The sequence below is a fragment of the Spea bombifrons genome, chromosome 10 (assembly GCF_027358695.1).
Source record: "Spea bombifrons isolate aSpeBom1 chromosome 10, aSpeBom1.2.pri, whole genome shotgun sequence".
NCBI lineage: Eukaryota > Metazoa > Chordata > Amphibia > Anura > Pelobatidae > Spea > Spea bombifrons.
In genome coordinates, this window is record NC_071096.1 from 30,806,692 (window position 1) to 30,824,992 (window position 18,301).

Below are 18,301 nucleotides of genomic sequence, written 5' to 3' on the forward strand. Positions count from 1 at the left end.
ATGGTCAAAACCCATTAGAATGCCCATTTAAAAAACAAAAAAAACAACCGAGTTCATTAAAAAAACGAATCACCTTTAATTAATGAACTCTCAGCGGGAAAGCGGGAATATCATCACATGCATTGCTTTTAAAAAGTATCCACAGGACAAAATGAATCGGAAATTCAGATCATCTAAGAACCGCCGCATCACATTTTTAATTGAGCTTGTGGCCAATGATACATTTTGATGATTATTCAATAATTACGCTAGTCGCATATAATATTCCCCCCCCCCCCCGATACAATTTACTGTCGGAAAATATGTGTAACGATCGTAAATAAAGCAATAGAATGCATATCAATCCGTTTAAAAATGCTAATGCACTTAGTCTGGGGGTAACGCAATTACCGGTGAAATAATTGTTTGAACCATTTTTGATGAATGGCTTGGCCCAGCTGGTTGGAAAGGGGTTAAATAACCTCTCAGAACCACTCAGATGCTTTCTGCGGAGTAGCGAAGGTAGCTTGAAAGCTTACATATGAAACATTCGATGGCCTTTAAAAGCATCATCTCTACCTAAGCATTCATTGATTTTCTCTTGACAAACTGTATTTTATACTGGTTAACATGGAATCCATTTTCGCCATTGAATTTCAATGAAGACCACTGCGCGTCCTCCAAATGTACTCAATACAGGGTACAAATTAAACAAGCCTTCTCGGTTTTATTCTAGCTTTTACAGATATATAAAAAAAAAAAATAAGAAATAGAAAATATATGACTGGAGCTACCTTTGGTTCCACAAGAATTTCTAATGCTTGGCTCATCTGCGATATCCGTTGCCTCTCACAAGTTTTGTATATTCTTAGTTACGGAAATCTATTTAACGTAGTAAAGATTACGCAGGGATGATTTGATAGGAGTAATATAAAGATATATAATAAAAACAAAAGCTGATTGTACAGCAAAGTAAAGCATTGGGTAGGGATACGGCTCCTGAATCTAAGACGAGACCGACGACTCATGAAGATCTGACTCTTTAGAGCAGGAAATATATTGGGCCTTATCTGCCGTCAGAGTCTATATTTCCATGTTTAGTCTAAGGGCACTATGGTCTTAATTGGGTATCCGATTCCTACCTGTCCGGGTTTTCCATTTTCACACAAAAAGGCTTCATAATCTGTAGCAAATTCAGGTGCGTTGTCGTTCACATCAAGGACTTTGATGGCTACAGGGACTCTTGAAATCTGACTGTGGTTTCCTTATGGAAGAAGACAAAACAAACCATGTTTAGTCAAATGCAGGACAATGTAAATATCAATATAACACAAATGCTTCCTTTATCATGATCAAATATGTTAATAAAATGTATCAGCCAATCAAGAGGAGAAACAAGCCAACATTACTCAGAGTTTGCAAAAATCTTTAATACCCGCAATAATCACCTGGGACGGTTTAGACAAAGGCCTTCAAGGAATAAATAAGACTATTTCCCATTGATGATGTTTCTGATCTTTTACTAATAACTGTTCACTATGAATTGTGGTTAAAACTGAAAAGTATTTAGTTATTCCTTGGCACGCGGTACAAATTCAACTTGATTAGCTGTTGAGACTTAAGATCTGTTATATTAGCGTTACAAATCCAATTACTGATAACTGACTCAATGAAACATTTCAACAGGCGATAGTAAGAGATGCAAATACGTTTTTCAAATATCAAAACAAAATCAAAACAATAATTAAATAAGAAAAGGAAAATCTTGGGATAACCTTCATAAATGATGTCCCGTAAGTAATATAAATCAGTATATTTTGTGTTAAAATCACATTGTAAGCACTTATCGTTATGTAGCACCAACAGTTTCCGCAGTGCTTCTTACTGTCCATGCATTCAAAGGATCTGACAGAACTAGAATGCACTTACAAATACGAACCGATACAGAAGGTAAAGAGGGCCTCCGCTACTTCTTCAGTTATACTTATTCATCCTTCTCTCATAACCCAGGGCAGCGCCACCAGCCGTTCCTCCCAGCTCCGGGATATGATGTCATATCGTGGCACTTTGCCTTATAAGGACATGTGATGCCCGGCAGAAATGAACTATGAAGCTTCAATGCCTACACAGCAGAGTCCTCCGTACTGTTAATGGGCCGGTTGTGGAGATCAGTGATCTCCCTATTAACTGACCTATTGTAACTTTGGTGTTAAAGGGAGCCAGATCACCCAAAAGAGTGATTGGCTCCCTGTTATGCGGCAGAGGGGCTTTCTGTCCCCGGGACCAGATGTTCTAAGTCTAGCCTAAGTCACCCCTAGCATTTATATTCTGTTACTCCTGCACCACCTTGCTATATTTAATTTAAACCATACGTATCTTTAGATGTGGTGCCCCCTTATAATCATCTTTTCTCATCAATTTACTGCCTATTTTTTTAATTAAGAACTAATTTAACTCTTAAATTAGATTTTTTTAAATGCCTGTGTATGTTAGATTTACTCTCAGTACTTCCTTTCCAGGAGTACAATCCACACCTTTAATTTTACTTTTTAAAATCAAGCTGTGCATTTTATTAAAACGGAGATAATATAATTTATAAAAAAAAAATATCATTTCTTGATTAATTCAATAAACTGAACAATTCTGAATCGCTAGCACAGATCAGTACAAACTGTTGAATAAAAATCACCCTGCGTTAAATAGACATTATAGTAATTCATCTCCGTACTAAAAGTCACATAAAAACTTGAATTCATACAATACGTTTTTATATCCAGAATTATAGGTTTTTTTTTTTACTAACTTTTGAAATATAAATATAGTTTAATAAAATGCTTGAGACCGACGACTTGCTAATATTTTAAATTTAATTTAAACATTTCAGTTTCTTTGCTTTGATTAGTATTTTTTTTGGATTTTGTTAAAGCAAAATTGATGTATTTTTTAAGCTAAATAAAATGATTTTCAAAATTGTTTTCTCCACCCCAATAATTTCTAAAACTCACATTGCAAGACTAACAATACTTATATCTTTTTTTTCTCATTTAATAATTCTGTGATCTAGCCACTTGGCTTCCTAATAAACGCCAGCTAGACCTTTCTGACCACATAAATTATATTTTATTAATACAAATAGATTTAAACTTTCCACACTCACAAGTTTCAATTGCTATAGTTATTAAAGGTATTATTTGGTTGATAAACGACTTGTAGAAGCTACCAAGTCATGGTCATGGGTTCATTCCAGATAATGTCTACCAATCATTTTGACCTTCAGAGGTCAATAAAAGCATCTCTAGGGTTGTGTTATTTCAGTGATTATCATTAATTATATACTTATCTGAAATGAACATCCGAGACACCTCCTCAAGTATGAAATTGTGTATTCCATCATAGTTGGTTCGTTGCTTTAACACTCGGATGATATACAGTACTTTAGAAGATTGGCTTCCTTTATAATGTACCGATGAGGATGCTGTCAGAATAATATTATGTTTGAAACAAATGTCTTATCTGATACCGGGATTGTAGGACAAACGCAATCAAATATGAATCATTCTGACTGCACGGCAAAGGGTTGGCCGTTATGGTGAAGTCTCTGAAATTTTAATGCTTGTATAACCTTCTGGAGGTACAGAAGAAGCATTAGATCTTTAAACGTACATGCATTTACTTAAATAGTTTTGACTCCAATCTTCAGATTTGTGGTTGTATAGATGTAAATGCATTGGCAGCTACTATTCGGTGATAAATATTTCATTGGCATTACTACGACTGCATAGTTGCCACCACATGCCTCTTAAGTCATTCCCAGGGCCGCCCTAAGGGTTAGGGGGCACATGGGAAGGAGGGCTTGCAGGGCCACTTTTGTTCCATTTCTCAGGAAAGGGCATGCAGGGACCCTGCTCTCCCTTGTGCTTGTGGTCTCTGCATTGGCGAGAATGCACAGTATATGACATCATGTCTTAAAGATCACAAGTGCGAGGAAGAGGTGCAGTAAGCAGCAGCAGCACCACCGCAGGGCCCTATTAAGTGGAGCCTGGGGTATTCCCCCACCCCTCCCGCTTGCCCCAGACTAAAGGTGGCCCTAATCATTTCTACTTGACGTTCTCCAAGGTACCACAGAGCCTCTCGTGATCATTTTGTTACAACAGGATTATTTCTATTCCCTTGTTCCCAGGTATGGCTCTACTGCTTTAATAAGTGAGCGCGTTGATGTATGGTGTAATAATAGCTGTGAGGGACACAGGGGGAGAAAGATGTTTGGTTTTAGGAGTTGGGATCTTATGGTTAAGCTAGATCAGCTGGTGCAAGGTCATCTACTCTACTCTACTTCTGGACGAGTACAAATCCGTTGTGCGGACCATGCTTAAGTAATGTCACAAACCGCAACGTTCCATTTGATGTTCCAAGGCCACCAGTGGGTGATGTGATTAAGAGTATTTAAGGCCTAGAATTGAAGAACTCAACTATACCAGCATAATGTCCATTAATGTCCCTCATGCAGCGAACAGTGAGAGAGGGACTATAGATATTCTAGAATCAGCTATCCAACACACATACTCTTCAAAATTAGCAATATTTTATTCTTAATGAGAATCGTCACTCAGATCATATTACGGGGTTATATGCTTAATGTGTCTACGAGAGAAATGCGGAAGGACAGAGTCGTGTAAAGCCTGCGCCCGTACTCCGGAACCCTGGCAACAGTGCAGAAACCTTTAGCGCTACGAGCTTTTGGCTCCCTAAGCAGGATCATAGCGAAGGTTTATTATAAATGACTACAATCCTCTGGTTTTGAATTCATTCTCTTTATGTTTCAGCAGTGCAGTCAGGCAGCAAATAGCTCTTCAGACTGAAAGTACAGAAACTTGATGTGTTACTTAGTACACCCTTGCTTTTGGAAGGCGACTGCTGGATTTCTGATATGAAGAGGCAGCAGTCTGGATGCTAGCATTGGCTATCAATCCTCAACCGTGTCTCAAGGGCAAATTGATCATCCAGACAGATCACCCAGACCGGGAGAACACTGCTCCGTATATACCATGTAAAACACTGGATAATGTTATATGTGGACACAATCGGGGGAGGGAAACATAACACGGCGTCTCTACTGGTTTATGTTTAATAATTTACTTTTTGGATTTTTAGTATATTCATGTTTTATAAGATTTACTGAGCAGTCAAGCATCACATCACTTTGGCGAGCGTATCTCTCAATGTGCTAAACGTATGGAACAAATATTTTTCCTTTAGTCTATTAAGAACCTATGGGAGTGAGAAAAGGAATTTGTTCCAGTAAATAAAAATATAAAAAAAACATCTACATAGGACGGTCAATTTATATTTGGTTATATAGCGGATTCCGTAGCTCTGTTACAATAGGGGACAATTTAAAGTGACGGTAACATTGACACATGAAGACATGTGGATACAGAATGAGAGGAGGGTCCAGCTTTTGCAAGCTTACAGTTTATTTGAATTTTGTGGTGATGTAAGTTACTTGCTCTTTAACTATGTTTTTTGGTGAAATGTTGAGCCGACCGACTTTTTAGTTCCCCTAGTAGTGTGGGGTATACTGGGACTTCCTATCGACTACAGGTTTGCTAGAAACATTGAATTTGACAGCAGATAAGACTCCATGCATGTTTAATTTCCAAAACCTCTACCACTCCTGCTGGAAGGCAGTTCCGCTTCTCTACCGACCTCTCAGTAAAGTATAACATTGCTAAATCAATCAATTTGGAATACAAGTTTTCTTTTAAGAAGTCTGATGCTGGCATACAATAAAAATGATATAACACAGGTCCCTCATATCATCTCAGAGAAAACATAGAACACAGTCCTACTTGAAGGAACCCTGTCATCTGATTACAGTGAGTGGAAGAGCACATAAGTTGATCTATACACTATATATACATTATGGCATCACCAGAAGGGACCATTTGGCTTAAAGGAAAAAAAGCACTGCATTTTTGCATTCTATAAAATAACCAACCTAATTATATATATATATATATATAATTTTATTGGTGGTTCCCAAGGTTATTGTTTTGTGGTTACTTTATTGTTTGATTATTTATGCTGTTTTTTTTTATTTTTTTGTATAGATGACTCCATTTTTTGTTTTAATGCTAAAAGGTTAAAAAAAAAAACCTCCGCTTTATGTTCTGCCGTCCACAGCTATCAATATTTACATGCAACAAAACCTCGATTTATAGAGCAGTGCATCCATTCAGCTATGTTGCACGTTGAATACAAATAAATACATATTATTAATGTGAAGTGTTTTCTCTCCAGTGTCAAAAGCCAGCACTTACTGTAAATTATGTTAATGCCGCAAATACAGGGAACCGTAGAGAATACATTATCAGCTATGTGGTTGGTAGTAAAATCATATATTTTTTTCTTCTTCTCGTTGCTATTTCTATTCCTATTATTCAATTGCATTAACCTGAACAAGTATGAAAAATGAAGTCGGCCCCTTTAGTTCATGCCATCCTGAGCATTTAATATTTCATCACATTTCTGAATAACACGGTATTTTGCATAGTTTCCTTGGGAAAACAGGCCATTTGCAGTGTGTTTTTTTTATTATATTATATGTTTTGTTGTTTGTTTGTTTTTTTTGTACCGTATAGAAATACGGTTACATAAAGGGTTGCCAACAAATTTATATCAGATGCAAATCTGTTATTTTCTTTATCTGTGTAGTTAAAGCAAATAACAACGCTTTGTGTCAGAATTCCAGATATCAGCTTTTCCCCCAGCTAAAGTAAAACACAATACAAAGTTAATGCCATGATTTAGATAGAACTGGAAGCCTATAAAGAACCTATATTTTCAGTATCCACGGCAAAACTGTATCAATTGTTTCTCTTGGACTAATTTCTTAACCCCTTAATGACCGCCCATTGTCCTTAAGGGGTTAAAGACATTTAATGTACAGGGAAACTATGTAACAGATGTCTCAAACTACTCATAGAGGAAAAACAATATGTTTTTGGAATTCTGTGGTTACTGAAAATGTAGCTTTTTCTAAACCGAAGCCTATAGATTCTATTTAGATCATGGAAATATTGCGCTACATTTGTAGTGATCTGGGTAGCAACTGACGTTCGGAATTCCGACGCGCATCATTGTAATTTGCTTTAATTACACAGAGGTAAATGAAGAAACCTTTTGGAATTATAGGAATATATTGATGGGCTGCAGGGAACTTTTATTCTCTTTATCTTCGGACGCATGCAGAAATATGCATTATTACAACACTAGTTTTTATACAGCCCCGCAGTATGTATTTTCCAGAACAATGCAGAACTAAAGAGCAAATCTGGTTAACCTAATCTAATGTTTTATAATTAGTGTTCGGGGTATTTTTTCAGGGCCAGTGATTAGTAAGAGATAGATTAAACTAATAAAGGGATCCTCACCTCTGCATCTGAATATATTAAGCTTACATATGATTAACAATTAATGCATTGAAGGGTAAATTATTGGACGATCTCAAATTTTAATCATCAGTAACCACAGGTGCAATTTCTTCAATTATTGTCAAAAAGCTGGGATCTCAGTATTTCCGCTTTCGTTTACTATTTACTTTAGGCACTAATAACTCTATATTTAATGCAAAAGATGTGCCGCGGCTGGATAGCTCTTCTGTAAATACCTGTTAAGATTATGGTACGGGCACTTTATGAGTGTAGTCGTCGTAAAAATGTGTGGCTTAACACCTGCTGGGAAGTATATTTCTCCAACGAATGTAAAAAAACCCCCAAACAAATAAATAAAATAATAAAAAAAACTTAAATATACATTTAATGATACCCCAGAAGCCTCATTATGACAATGAGAAGGGATCCTTAGTTACAAGAGAGATCCCTGGGATCTGCAAATACCCCCAAAGAAATGTGTTAAAAGAAGAAAAAAAATGGAAAAACAGAATAGCATACCCCCTGAAAAAAGGAGAAAAAAGCCCTTATCCTTAAGGGTTAATCCAGGGGTTGTTATTCAGTAGCCAAAGTTTTGGGAAATCCTCAATTAAATGTCATCAAACTTAAAATGCAATCAATTATGTTACTTCTTGAAAAACGGTTGTGGCGGTGGGCCTTGGGGACAGCGTCGCCCGCTATTGATTCCCCCCTCCCCCGTAGCGGCGTGAGAGGTGAACGATGTATCAGCTTTAGTTTAAAGAGTAACGTGATTCTACTTCAGAATAAAAGATCCATAATGCAAGAACGGTCCGGGATAAACCCAGTTCTGCTTCGTTATTTCATTCCTTTTGCCCTCCGAGAACCTGAAAAGGAGGTGTTTTGGACCCAGGATCCCTCGTTCGGAGTTAATGGGACTCACCTGCACCTAATCAGGAGAGATGTTTTGAAGCTGCAGCAGGGAAGCGGCTCGGTGTGATGTCGCTCTCCTAAGGAGAGGAAATGATGCGTTCAAAATCTGCGAGAAATGTAAAACCTGACACCGAGGAAGTGCTTTCGCATTTGATTATTGTGTTATTTTATGTCGGATTGCTGGTGCTGCTTGTCAGATCCTCTCCAAATGATACCAGATTTTAAACCGGCTTAAGCTATATGTCCCGGGGAAGAGGTGCATTTTTTGAGAGATTGGTAACCTATGTATAGCCCTGTCTTTTTACAGCGGATGGAAAGATTAACCCTGTGTTGCTTTTTGCCCGGAGCATTAGGCGAGCGCCTCGTTTGGATATTATTATTTGTTGTTTTATATAGCGCCATCCTATTCCGCAGCGCTGTACAATGGGATGGTGTGCTGGCAATAATTAAATACATTTATTGCAAAAACAGAGCTGGCAGTCTGTATAGTCAGGGTGTGATTATTGGCGTACCTACAAACTCTCAGGGTATGCCCCTGGGTCTTAGGCTTTTGCCCCAATCTCAGTGCGACAGGGCAGATTCTCGAGGTCACACGGGCTGGAGCTGACTCCTTCCTATTCTACACTGTTGTGGCCGTAACTTCCAATTGGTGCGTTTTGCTACCAGTATGTTATGGTTGACATCCCTGCTTGAATGCAGGTGACTCGTTAAATAATGACATGTCAAGGTTTCCATGAGGACGGATATTAGAGCCACATATGGCTAGTCACTACATGGAATCTTCACGTGGCTAGTCACTACACGGAAACGCAACAGAGTATTAAAGGGTTAATATTTCAAAAGTCTCAGGGTCAGCTCATTTAGACCCTGGTATGGACACTGGGTCTTTATAAATGCAGAGCATTACATCATAACACCAGAGAATAAAATGTTTAACGATACATATAAAGCTAACTGCGTGATATATTGTAGGAGAATAATTTATACATATTTCATCACCCCTGCAGGGATTAATTCCCCCGTACACCCCAACACTACAGATGTCCACATCAGGACACGGTTTTCAGGGGTGTGGCTAGATGCAGAGAGTGGGTGGAGACAGAGGTATGGCCACCGCCCCCCTTACCTGAAGAACCACCTGGTGGCGCTCAGGTGTACAGCTGGCCACGTGGGAACCGTAGGGAACTTCCATTGTTTTTAGAGCTCCCTGGTCCAATCAGCGGAGATTGGATGATCAGGACTGTCCTGCAAAAACCTGGCCACTTGGGAAGTATGCACCCCCTATGATGCAGTGAAAATATTGCATATTCTTGCATATTCAATTTAGTAAAAATAGTGACATTTATGCTCTCTAATTGACGTTTTTTCCCTTTATTCCACAATACGAAAAGTTTTTGAACCCAGATCCATTATTGCTGAAAGAGGTGATTGTATGCTAGAAAATGCTTTTTATCCAAACCCTTGCATTCTTTCAGCGTTTTAACATCCGATTAAAAGCAGATTGGTTCATAGCGGAGTTTTCTATTTTATTAAAGGCAGCTAAATGGGTTTGAGCCAAAATGGGAATTAACAATTAATGGATCCTTGTACCTTCACACCTCTCTATCTCCCTTACATTCCTTCAGACTGACTATAAAATTGAAATTGGTTTCAAAGGGACTATTTTCATGTTGAATCCTATTTTTCAAATGTCAAAAAGGTAAGTAGATAGTGAGGATTTGGACAAAGTATCAGCGATCATAGAAAGCCCACGGAATAAGTTGCAATTACGTTTGGGATCTGTGAATAGAGTCACTCAAACGTCTATATCACATACAGGAATTACTCCAAATTTAAAGGTTGTGCCTTTTTTTTCCCTCTTCTTCGTTTCACCAAACGTTACGTATTTTATTCTCAGTACATGCAAGAAAGATGTCTGTATTTGGGTTCAATGAAAGAGAGAGAGAATGGTAATTTTGCTCAGTTATAAAATCTATAAAAATATATTTTATTTGTGCAACATTTTAAAATAATTTAAATAATAATCACACAAAGTAATTACGCTTACTGAGTATTAGACTCATTAGAAGAGTAAAACTGTTGCATCAAAGTTATATATTATGAATGTATTTACATATATAAAAATATATACATATGTGTGTACGTATATATATATATATATATATGTATATGTGTGTATGTATGTATGTATATATCATATATGTATATATGCGTGTGTGTATATATATGTATTATTATTATTGTGTATTGTTTTATAAAGCACCATCAAATTCCGTAGCGCTGTACAATGGGTAGACGGGGCATAACAAGTAGTATGTAATATAACAATTTGACTTACAGACACAACAGGTGAGGAGAGCCCTGCTCAAACGAGCCTACAATGTGTGTATATATATATATATATATATATATATATATATATATATATATATATATAATATGCATGTATGTATATATAATATGCATGTATGTATATATAATATGCATGTATGTATATATAATATGCGTGCGTGTATGTATATGCATATATAATATGCGTGTGTGTATGTGTATATATAATATGCGTGTGTGTATGTTTATATATAATATGCGTGTGTATATGTATATATAATATGCGTGTGTGTATGTGTATATATAATATGCGTGTGTGTGTGTTTATATATAATATGCGTGTGTGTATGTTTATATATAATATGCGTGTGTGTATATGTATATATATATATATAATATAAAAACTATTACTGTTCTCTAATAAAGTCCCTGAATGGTATGTTAGAATACAGCTGATGTTGTTGTGATGATATAGAATGTTTAAAAGTATCCAATCAGTAAAACTATGTGTAGTGGTTTAGAAACATAGATACATTTATTAAAACAAATACAAAAAATAAATACAAAAAATAGGGTCAGCTGCAGGGCCCTTGAAGCTAGACTCTAAAATAAATTGCATAAAATAGCTTTCCTATAAGATCTATAAGGGTATCTCGTTATAATAAAATAGGTATAAAATGGGGAGGGGAAAAAAAATATATAATGCGTGTGTGTATGTGTATATATTATATGCGTGTGTGTATGTGTGTATATATAATATGCGTGTGTATGTGTATATATTATATGCGTGTGTATGTGTATATATAATATGCGTGTGTGTATGTGTATATATAATATGCGTGTGCATGTGTATATATAATATGCGTGTGTGTGTAAATGTATGTATACATATATCTGTGTATATTTAACTAATATCATGCATTCTTGATAATATATGCAGTGTTAGATAATGAGAAAACCTCTACAGATGGGAAATACTTTAAAAAAAAATCTTAGATAGAAAATCATAGCGTTATAAGTAGTATGAAATAAGTGAAAATAAAACGGCAGAAGTGTCTGGTGATTAGAAGCCAAAGTGACTGCCGTATTACTTTGACCCACAGTGTTAGGTCAAGTTTGACTTCTCTCTGGCTGATTTCCTATTAGCCGGAGGGGAAATGGAACTTGCCAATGTGTGCAGCGTGCCTCTGCTGATAATACCGACTAATATGGCTGTTGTCAGAGGGAGAGGCAGGTGAAGTTTGAAATCAACACTTTAGAAACAACAGCTATTTCTACCCAAGGAAACTGCCAATGGCGCCTGTCAACAGGATTTCTGATCAATCAGTAGGATTTCTGATCAATCAGTAGAATTTCTAATGTTAATTTGGAAGAAAAAGCTATATTTAATGATGGAAATTATTAATTCTAAATACAAGTAGCTCCATGTAGCAAAGCCTGGCTCAGGCCCCTGGTAACAGGCACAGCCTATTGGACAGGCACATGTTTGAGCGCCGCCTGATTGGATGTCGCTGTGGTAAGGATAAGGTGGCCTCAGGGTTTAGTTGGTGCCCCACCCAGGAGTTCTGATGAATTATTAGATTATCTCCGTGTAGCAAAGACTGTCTCAGGACCCTGGTAACACGCGTAGCCTAGTGATTGGCTGTGGCTGTGTTGGGGGGTGTGGCGTCCTCGGGGTATCATTGATGCCCTGTTGGTTAGCCCGGTCAGTGCCATGCTGGGAAGCGGGAGAGAAACAAACTCACCAGGTAACACCTCAGGCGCGCTGAGCCGCAGGTTGTATTCCCAGCTGTTACTATATACATTATATAGTCACTTTACAAGTGTATGTTCTCCCTGCAGCATGAATTAAGTCATACTCTTATACTGCCACCCCTGCAGCATGAATTAAATCATACTCCCTTATATACTGCCAGCCCTGCAGCATGAATTAAATCATACTACCTTATATACTGCCAGCTTTGCAGCATGAATTAAATCACACTCTTTTATATACTGTCAGCCCTGCAGCATGAATTAAATCAAGCTCTTATACTGTCAGCCCTGCAGCATGAATTAAGTCATACCCCCTTATATACTGCCAGGCCTGCACTCCAGCATGAATTAAATCATACTCCCTTATATACTGCCAGCCGTGCAGCATGAATTAAATCATACTCCCTTATATACTGCCAGCCTTGCAGCATGAATTAAATCATACTCCCTTATATACTGCCAGCTTTTCAGCATGAATTAAATCATACTCCTTTATATACTGCCAGCCCTGCAGTATGAATTACATAAAACTCTCTTATATACTGCCAGCCCTGCAGCATGAATTAAGTCATACCCCCTTATATACTGCCAGCCCTGCAGTATGAATTACATAAAACTCTCTTATATACTGCCAGCCCTGCAACATGAATGAATATCCCCATATATACTGCCAGCCCTGCTGCATGAATTAAATAATAATCTCTTATACTGTCAGCCCTGTAACATGAATTAAATACTCTTATAAAGTGCCAGCGCTATAGGAATGCAGGTTTTAATTCTGGGGATAAAACCGCTTCATGTGACTTGAATTACTAGCTCCGCGTGGCTTTAAGCATCGCTAGGCCTGACATGTGCCATGGCAACCGGACCTCCCCATACAGCGGCTTTCCTGTATAAACGTGTCATCGTCTGTTTCATGTAAAGCGCCTCATTTATTGCTCAATAAAACATAATGGCCCTGATGGTTTACATTACAGACTGTGCTTTTATACATGACTGTAGTGTAAATGTGTATGTATATGTGTATGTATGTATGTGTCTATGTATGTATGTAAGTATGTATGTGTATCTATGTATGTATGTGTGTCTATGTAAGTATGTATGTGTATCTATGTATGTACGTGTATGTATATATGTATGTACGCGTATGTATGTACGTGTATGTATATATGTATGTACGTGTATGTGTATGTATATATGTATGTGTATGTATGTATGTGTATGTATATATGTATGTATGTGTATGTATATATATATCTATATATGTGTATCTATCTATGTATGTATGTGTATGTATGTATGTGTATCTGTATATATATAAATATCTGTGTGTGTGTATCTATGTGTATGTTTATATGTATGTATGTGTATCTATGTATGTGTATGTATATATGTATGTGTATCTATGTATGTATATGTATGTATGTGTATCTATCTATATATATATATATATATAGATATAGATATCTATGTATGTATGTGTGTATGTCTATGTATGTGTATGTATATATGTATGTATGTGTGTGTGTGTGTGTGTATGTATGTATGTATGTGTATATATATATATATAAGTTTAGATTTGTCAGTGTTTTAATGTCAGCTGCTGGTTACTTTACTACGTGTTGAGAATCTGTTTCTGCAAAGCTATAGATTGTAGAAGACTTTATCATGAATAGTGAAGCAGATGCGTGTAACGAGACACAGCGTGTGTGTGAGAGTATGTTTAATAGCGCAGTAAGAGTGAATACCGCATACTCCATGTACGTGCCACACGCGTGATGTGTAAAAGAGGCTGGATTACATGGACAGCGTCCAGAACCCGACACTCATACTCCGCGTGCGTTCAGAGATCCTGTCTGTTTTCATCGCGTTATTCCTCCTCGGGCTGCGGATAACCTGCTCTGTACGGCGACTCCACAAACACAGGTAGTGACACTGTGACAGATCTACGTAATGACATGAATACTTGGATCCCATTCACCTGTGTGTGTTGCTTACTTGTCGTTTGTGGGTGGCCGTAATAGATTGTAAGCTCAGAGGACCAGGATTCACTTCTCCTTCTGTCCTTCCGCGCGTTAATCTTATTCTCTCTTTGTATATCATCATTTTTAATGATTAACGAATGCACTTAATTGAATTTTTAATGTTTCTTTTCAGCGCCCCCGTCCCGGTGTAACGCTGACCAAGCGAGATCAGAGAGAGAGGAGTCTGCGCAAAGGTAGGACACTTTCTGTTTTATCAGTTACTTCACTTCGTCATCATGGCAATCTCTCCTGTGCTTTTGATTGGTCACTGGGTGGCCGTCGCAGTAAGGATCAATTCTGCACCTTACAGGCTTTAAGTATGGGCTAGAAATTAAATATTTACAATTAAAGCACAGTGAGTTTTATCACAAGATGTGACGATAGAGATAAATACCTTTTATATAGAAACATTCAGTCACCAATAATGCCTCCTGTCCGCCTTGTGCCGGGGTCGTAAAGTATGTTGGGACATGTATTCTGAATGACCCAAAAGTTAGAGCATAACCACAAACAATGAAATATTGAGATCATGTGTATGTATTGTGAGATGCTCTTATATGAGTGTATATTTGGATTGCCCAGGTGTATTTCTCCCCTGAGAGATGAGAATGGCTACTTCCCAAAATAGATAAACCAACCTAGTTTGTTTGGTATCTAAATATTCACAAAGATATGAAGAATATGATCATATGATATTAGAGCTTGAGAGAGAGAGTTTTTTCTTTTTAAAGAACCTTTACCATCTGAATCTCCCCCGAGGATTATATATATCGGTAATTATATATATTTAAGGATTTCTTGGGTTTTCTCCTATTTGATTTTAGGGACTGTTTTGTAACTTGTATTCTGTATGTCATTTATTTCTGTATGTTTGTACACAGCACTGTGACGTCTTTTGTCAGATTACATGTTTAATTCATCAGCTTTGCTCTCTAATTAATATGAACTCACTCTTCTGCGGAATACGTTTCCAAAGGGTTAATTATATATATATATGTCTGATTAGTAAAGTAAGGTTGTTATACTATAATTCTAAGATACCCGGGATTTAGTGGTTGCCAGGACTAGCCACGGGTAACCAGGGATCTGGTGTCATTAACCTTTTCACTTCCACAGTCTCCCCGCTGTCCAACCAGGCCAATAGCCCGTGTTTGTGACAACGTCTGATGTTATTGAAACTCTTACAGCCGTCAGAAGAGTCAAAATGTGTGAAATATGTGATTTTTCAGCAAATTGAAGAAAAAAAAAACTACTTTTAGCGAAGCTGCGGCCCAATTCCTACATATTCTGACCATAGCCCGCCAGTTTTAGTTGCCGTCACCCTACTTCCCACCTTTTCTGGTTCGTATTTAATATCGGGGACATCGGTAGTCTTTGTCACTTACGTCTGGTCTCGCTGAGCAATTTTTCATCCTCTCCCTCTCTTTCCAAATAAAATTAGAAGTATCGTCTGTGCCAGGTATGACATTGTACGGATTTTGCTATTTCATTTCATTTTTAGAGCCAGGCAATTTGTTCCAGTCTATGTTATATTCTTCTAAACTGCTCTGCCTTCCAATTTAATTATTGGTGTCCCACGAAGAAATATTGAACTCGCCTCTGTATCTCTCCATATATCCAGTTCTCTCTTTCTATTTGTTTTAATAGCAGAGAGTTCAAAACTCTGTGATAGAGATTTTCTAGTCGTTGCTCCTTTCAGTCGATTTGTTTTTGATATAACGGAGGTCTCCAAAGGTGCATAAAAACACATAGGTTGTCAAACAAACAGACCTCATTTGAACTATACACACCATAACTCTCACCCAGCCAAAATGTGGAGAGAGAGGAAAAAAAACAGCTAAATATGATCGGTAACAACTAAAATCTATATGTGTCTTGGAAAGAAATGGTGACGTGGGCACTCAGGCCTGAGTCTGTTTCTAGTCTCAGATTTCAGTCTTTAATGGTTTTTTTTCCTGCTTTAGAGCGATTTCTTAATTTTTGCAGCAGGCGCAAATAACCGAACAACTGAAGTCCTAATAGGTTCTGAATTTACAAAGGGCTTGTCTGGATATTTCTAGGCGCCCATTCTTTCACACGTTAGCAACAAACACGCAGTAGAAGAAGAACTGTCTGTTTAGTGAAATGATCGGCGAGTAGAGAGTTTAACAGACGGTACGATTAGGAATTTGTCCCGTATTCTTCTCCATGCTGCGGTTTGGAGGGGATGCTATAAAAATCCTACAGTGACTCCCGATATCCTAGGAATAGCGTGAAAGACGGGAGGTGGCAGGACTCAGCGTGCCGTTAAGTTGATAAGTTCCGGACACGGAAAAGCTTTACGTTTTGAAAGCAATTCACAATAATTATATAGCTTGGCAGAGTGCAATTCATTTAACGGATTGCCGCTGGGTTTGAGAAAAGAAAGCACTTTTGGAACAAACGTTCATTCAAACGAACAGTAGAAGTTCTCAATGACATTTTAGGGGAGAGGTAGCGTTTCTTGACATTTTCCAAGGCGGAGGAAGAAAACCAGATGAAACGTGGCATGGAGAAGACACGCTACAAAGTTACAACTTGCTTTTTTTTTTTTTGGCGGCACCTACAGTATTGTCTATAGATATGCTGAGAGGCTCTTATTTTAGGTGGGCCGCTATATGGGGTTAAACGTTATCTGAGCCCATTTCAGTGGTTATAACTCCAAGAGAAGGGCTCAGATACCAGTATACAGGCTGGCTGAGTCCCAACTCCCATTCTCATCATTCCAAGGCAGCTGCCTCAGACAGAGTCATACTCAGAGTCATGGTAATGGGACCCATGGTAATGGCACCAAGTCTAACCGTGATGGTGATGAGATTGAGACATTTACAAACGCCGGGTAACGTTATATTTTCCACCTTTGTTACTATCAGGCTGGACTGGAGATGGCTCGGAGGCCGTGGCACCTTAAAGCCAATGGCTTCCAAATGCCGCAGGTGCGTCCGCCGGCCGGATTACTTTTATTTACTAACTTTTATATACTTTGCAGCCACCGGTCGCCGGCTGTCAGCCATCAATCCAGATGGCTACTCTGATCCTGGGCATGCAATGAAATAAACAGGAAAGAATATATGCACTTGAGCAGAAAACATTACAAAGAATATATATTGCCATGGAAATAGGTTTCTTGTGAGATTCTCGACAAAGATCATGAATGAGGCATTTTAATTCCTGGACCAGCATCTCATGTTTCTCTCTCTGCTTTTATATGATTTCTCTAGTTTTTCACAACAATATAAATTAATCAAATACACATCATTAATTGATCTTGACCCAAATCAACCCGCGCACGCATAAAAATAAAATCACGCCCTTGTTTCTCATGACATCCTAAAATACTCCACGTAGCGAACAGAGCCTCGGGCGCCCCCCCGGCTGGTGCCCATCTCAACGCATTTACAATGTGGCATGCAGCTGGGATAGTCATCTTATTAACTCTTTCCATGCCAAGGAAAGGGGGAAATTGAATGTAATATTCCCTGTGTAATATAAGATAATTGCTCTTTATTCAGCGAGTAATGAGCTCCACGGAAGATGTAAATGCCCCAATGGTTATTTTATAGTTATTGTAAAAGCCCACAATGTCCTCGCACTTGGTAGATCACCTATATGGTGGGGCTGGCTGAAATAATTCTAAGTAGAACGCTCTAAGATCTTTCACAGTCTATAAAGAAATCCGTGTTTTATTACATAGGAGGAATATATGCAGGCCACATTAATCTTTTCCAGACAGTGCCTCTTGTTTGATATAAATGCATAGACTCTTTGTGTTATTCTAAACCTGCCATACAGGAAGCGGGAATGTTTATGGCGAGAAGACTTTGGCTCTGGCCAACCACCATCGGCTTGCAG

At 37.9% G+C, this 18,301-nt stretch overlaps 1 protein-coding gene across 1 annotated transcript in view; it reads right to left on the reverse strand.

The window, feature by feature from the left end:
- The window catches only part of CDH8 (cadherin 8), a 136,631-nt gene that overhangs the window by 14,957 nt on the left and 103,373 nt on the right, over positions 1-18,301 (reverse strand). Inside the window, exon 9 of the mRNA XM_053449633.1 lies at positions 1,122-1,243. Within this exon, the coding sequence (XP_053305608.1) occupies positions 1,122-1,243 (122 nt within the window). The remainder of the gene's footprint in view (positions 1-1,121; positions 1,244-18,301) is intronic.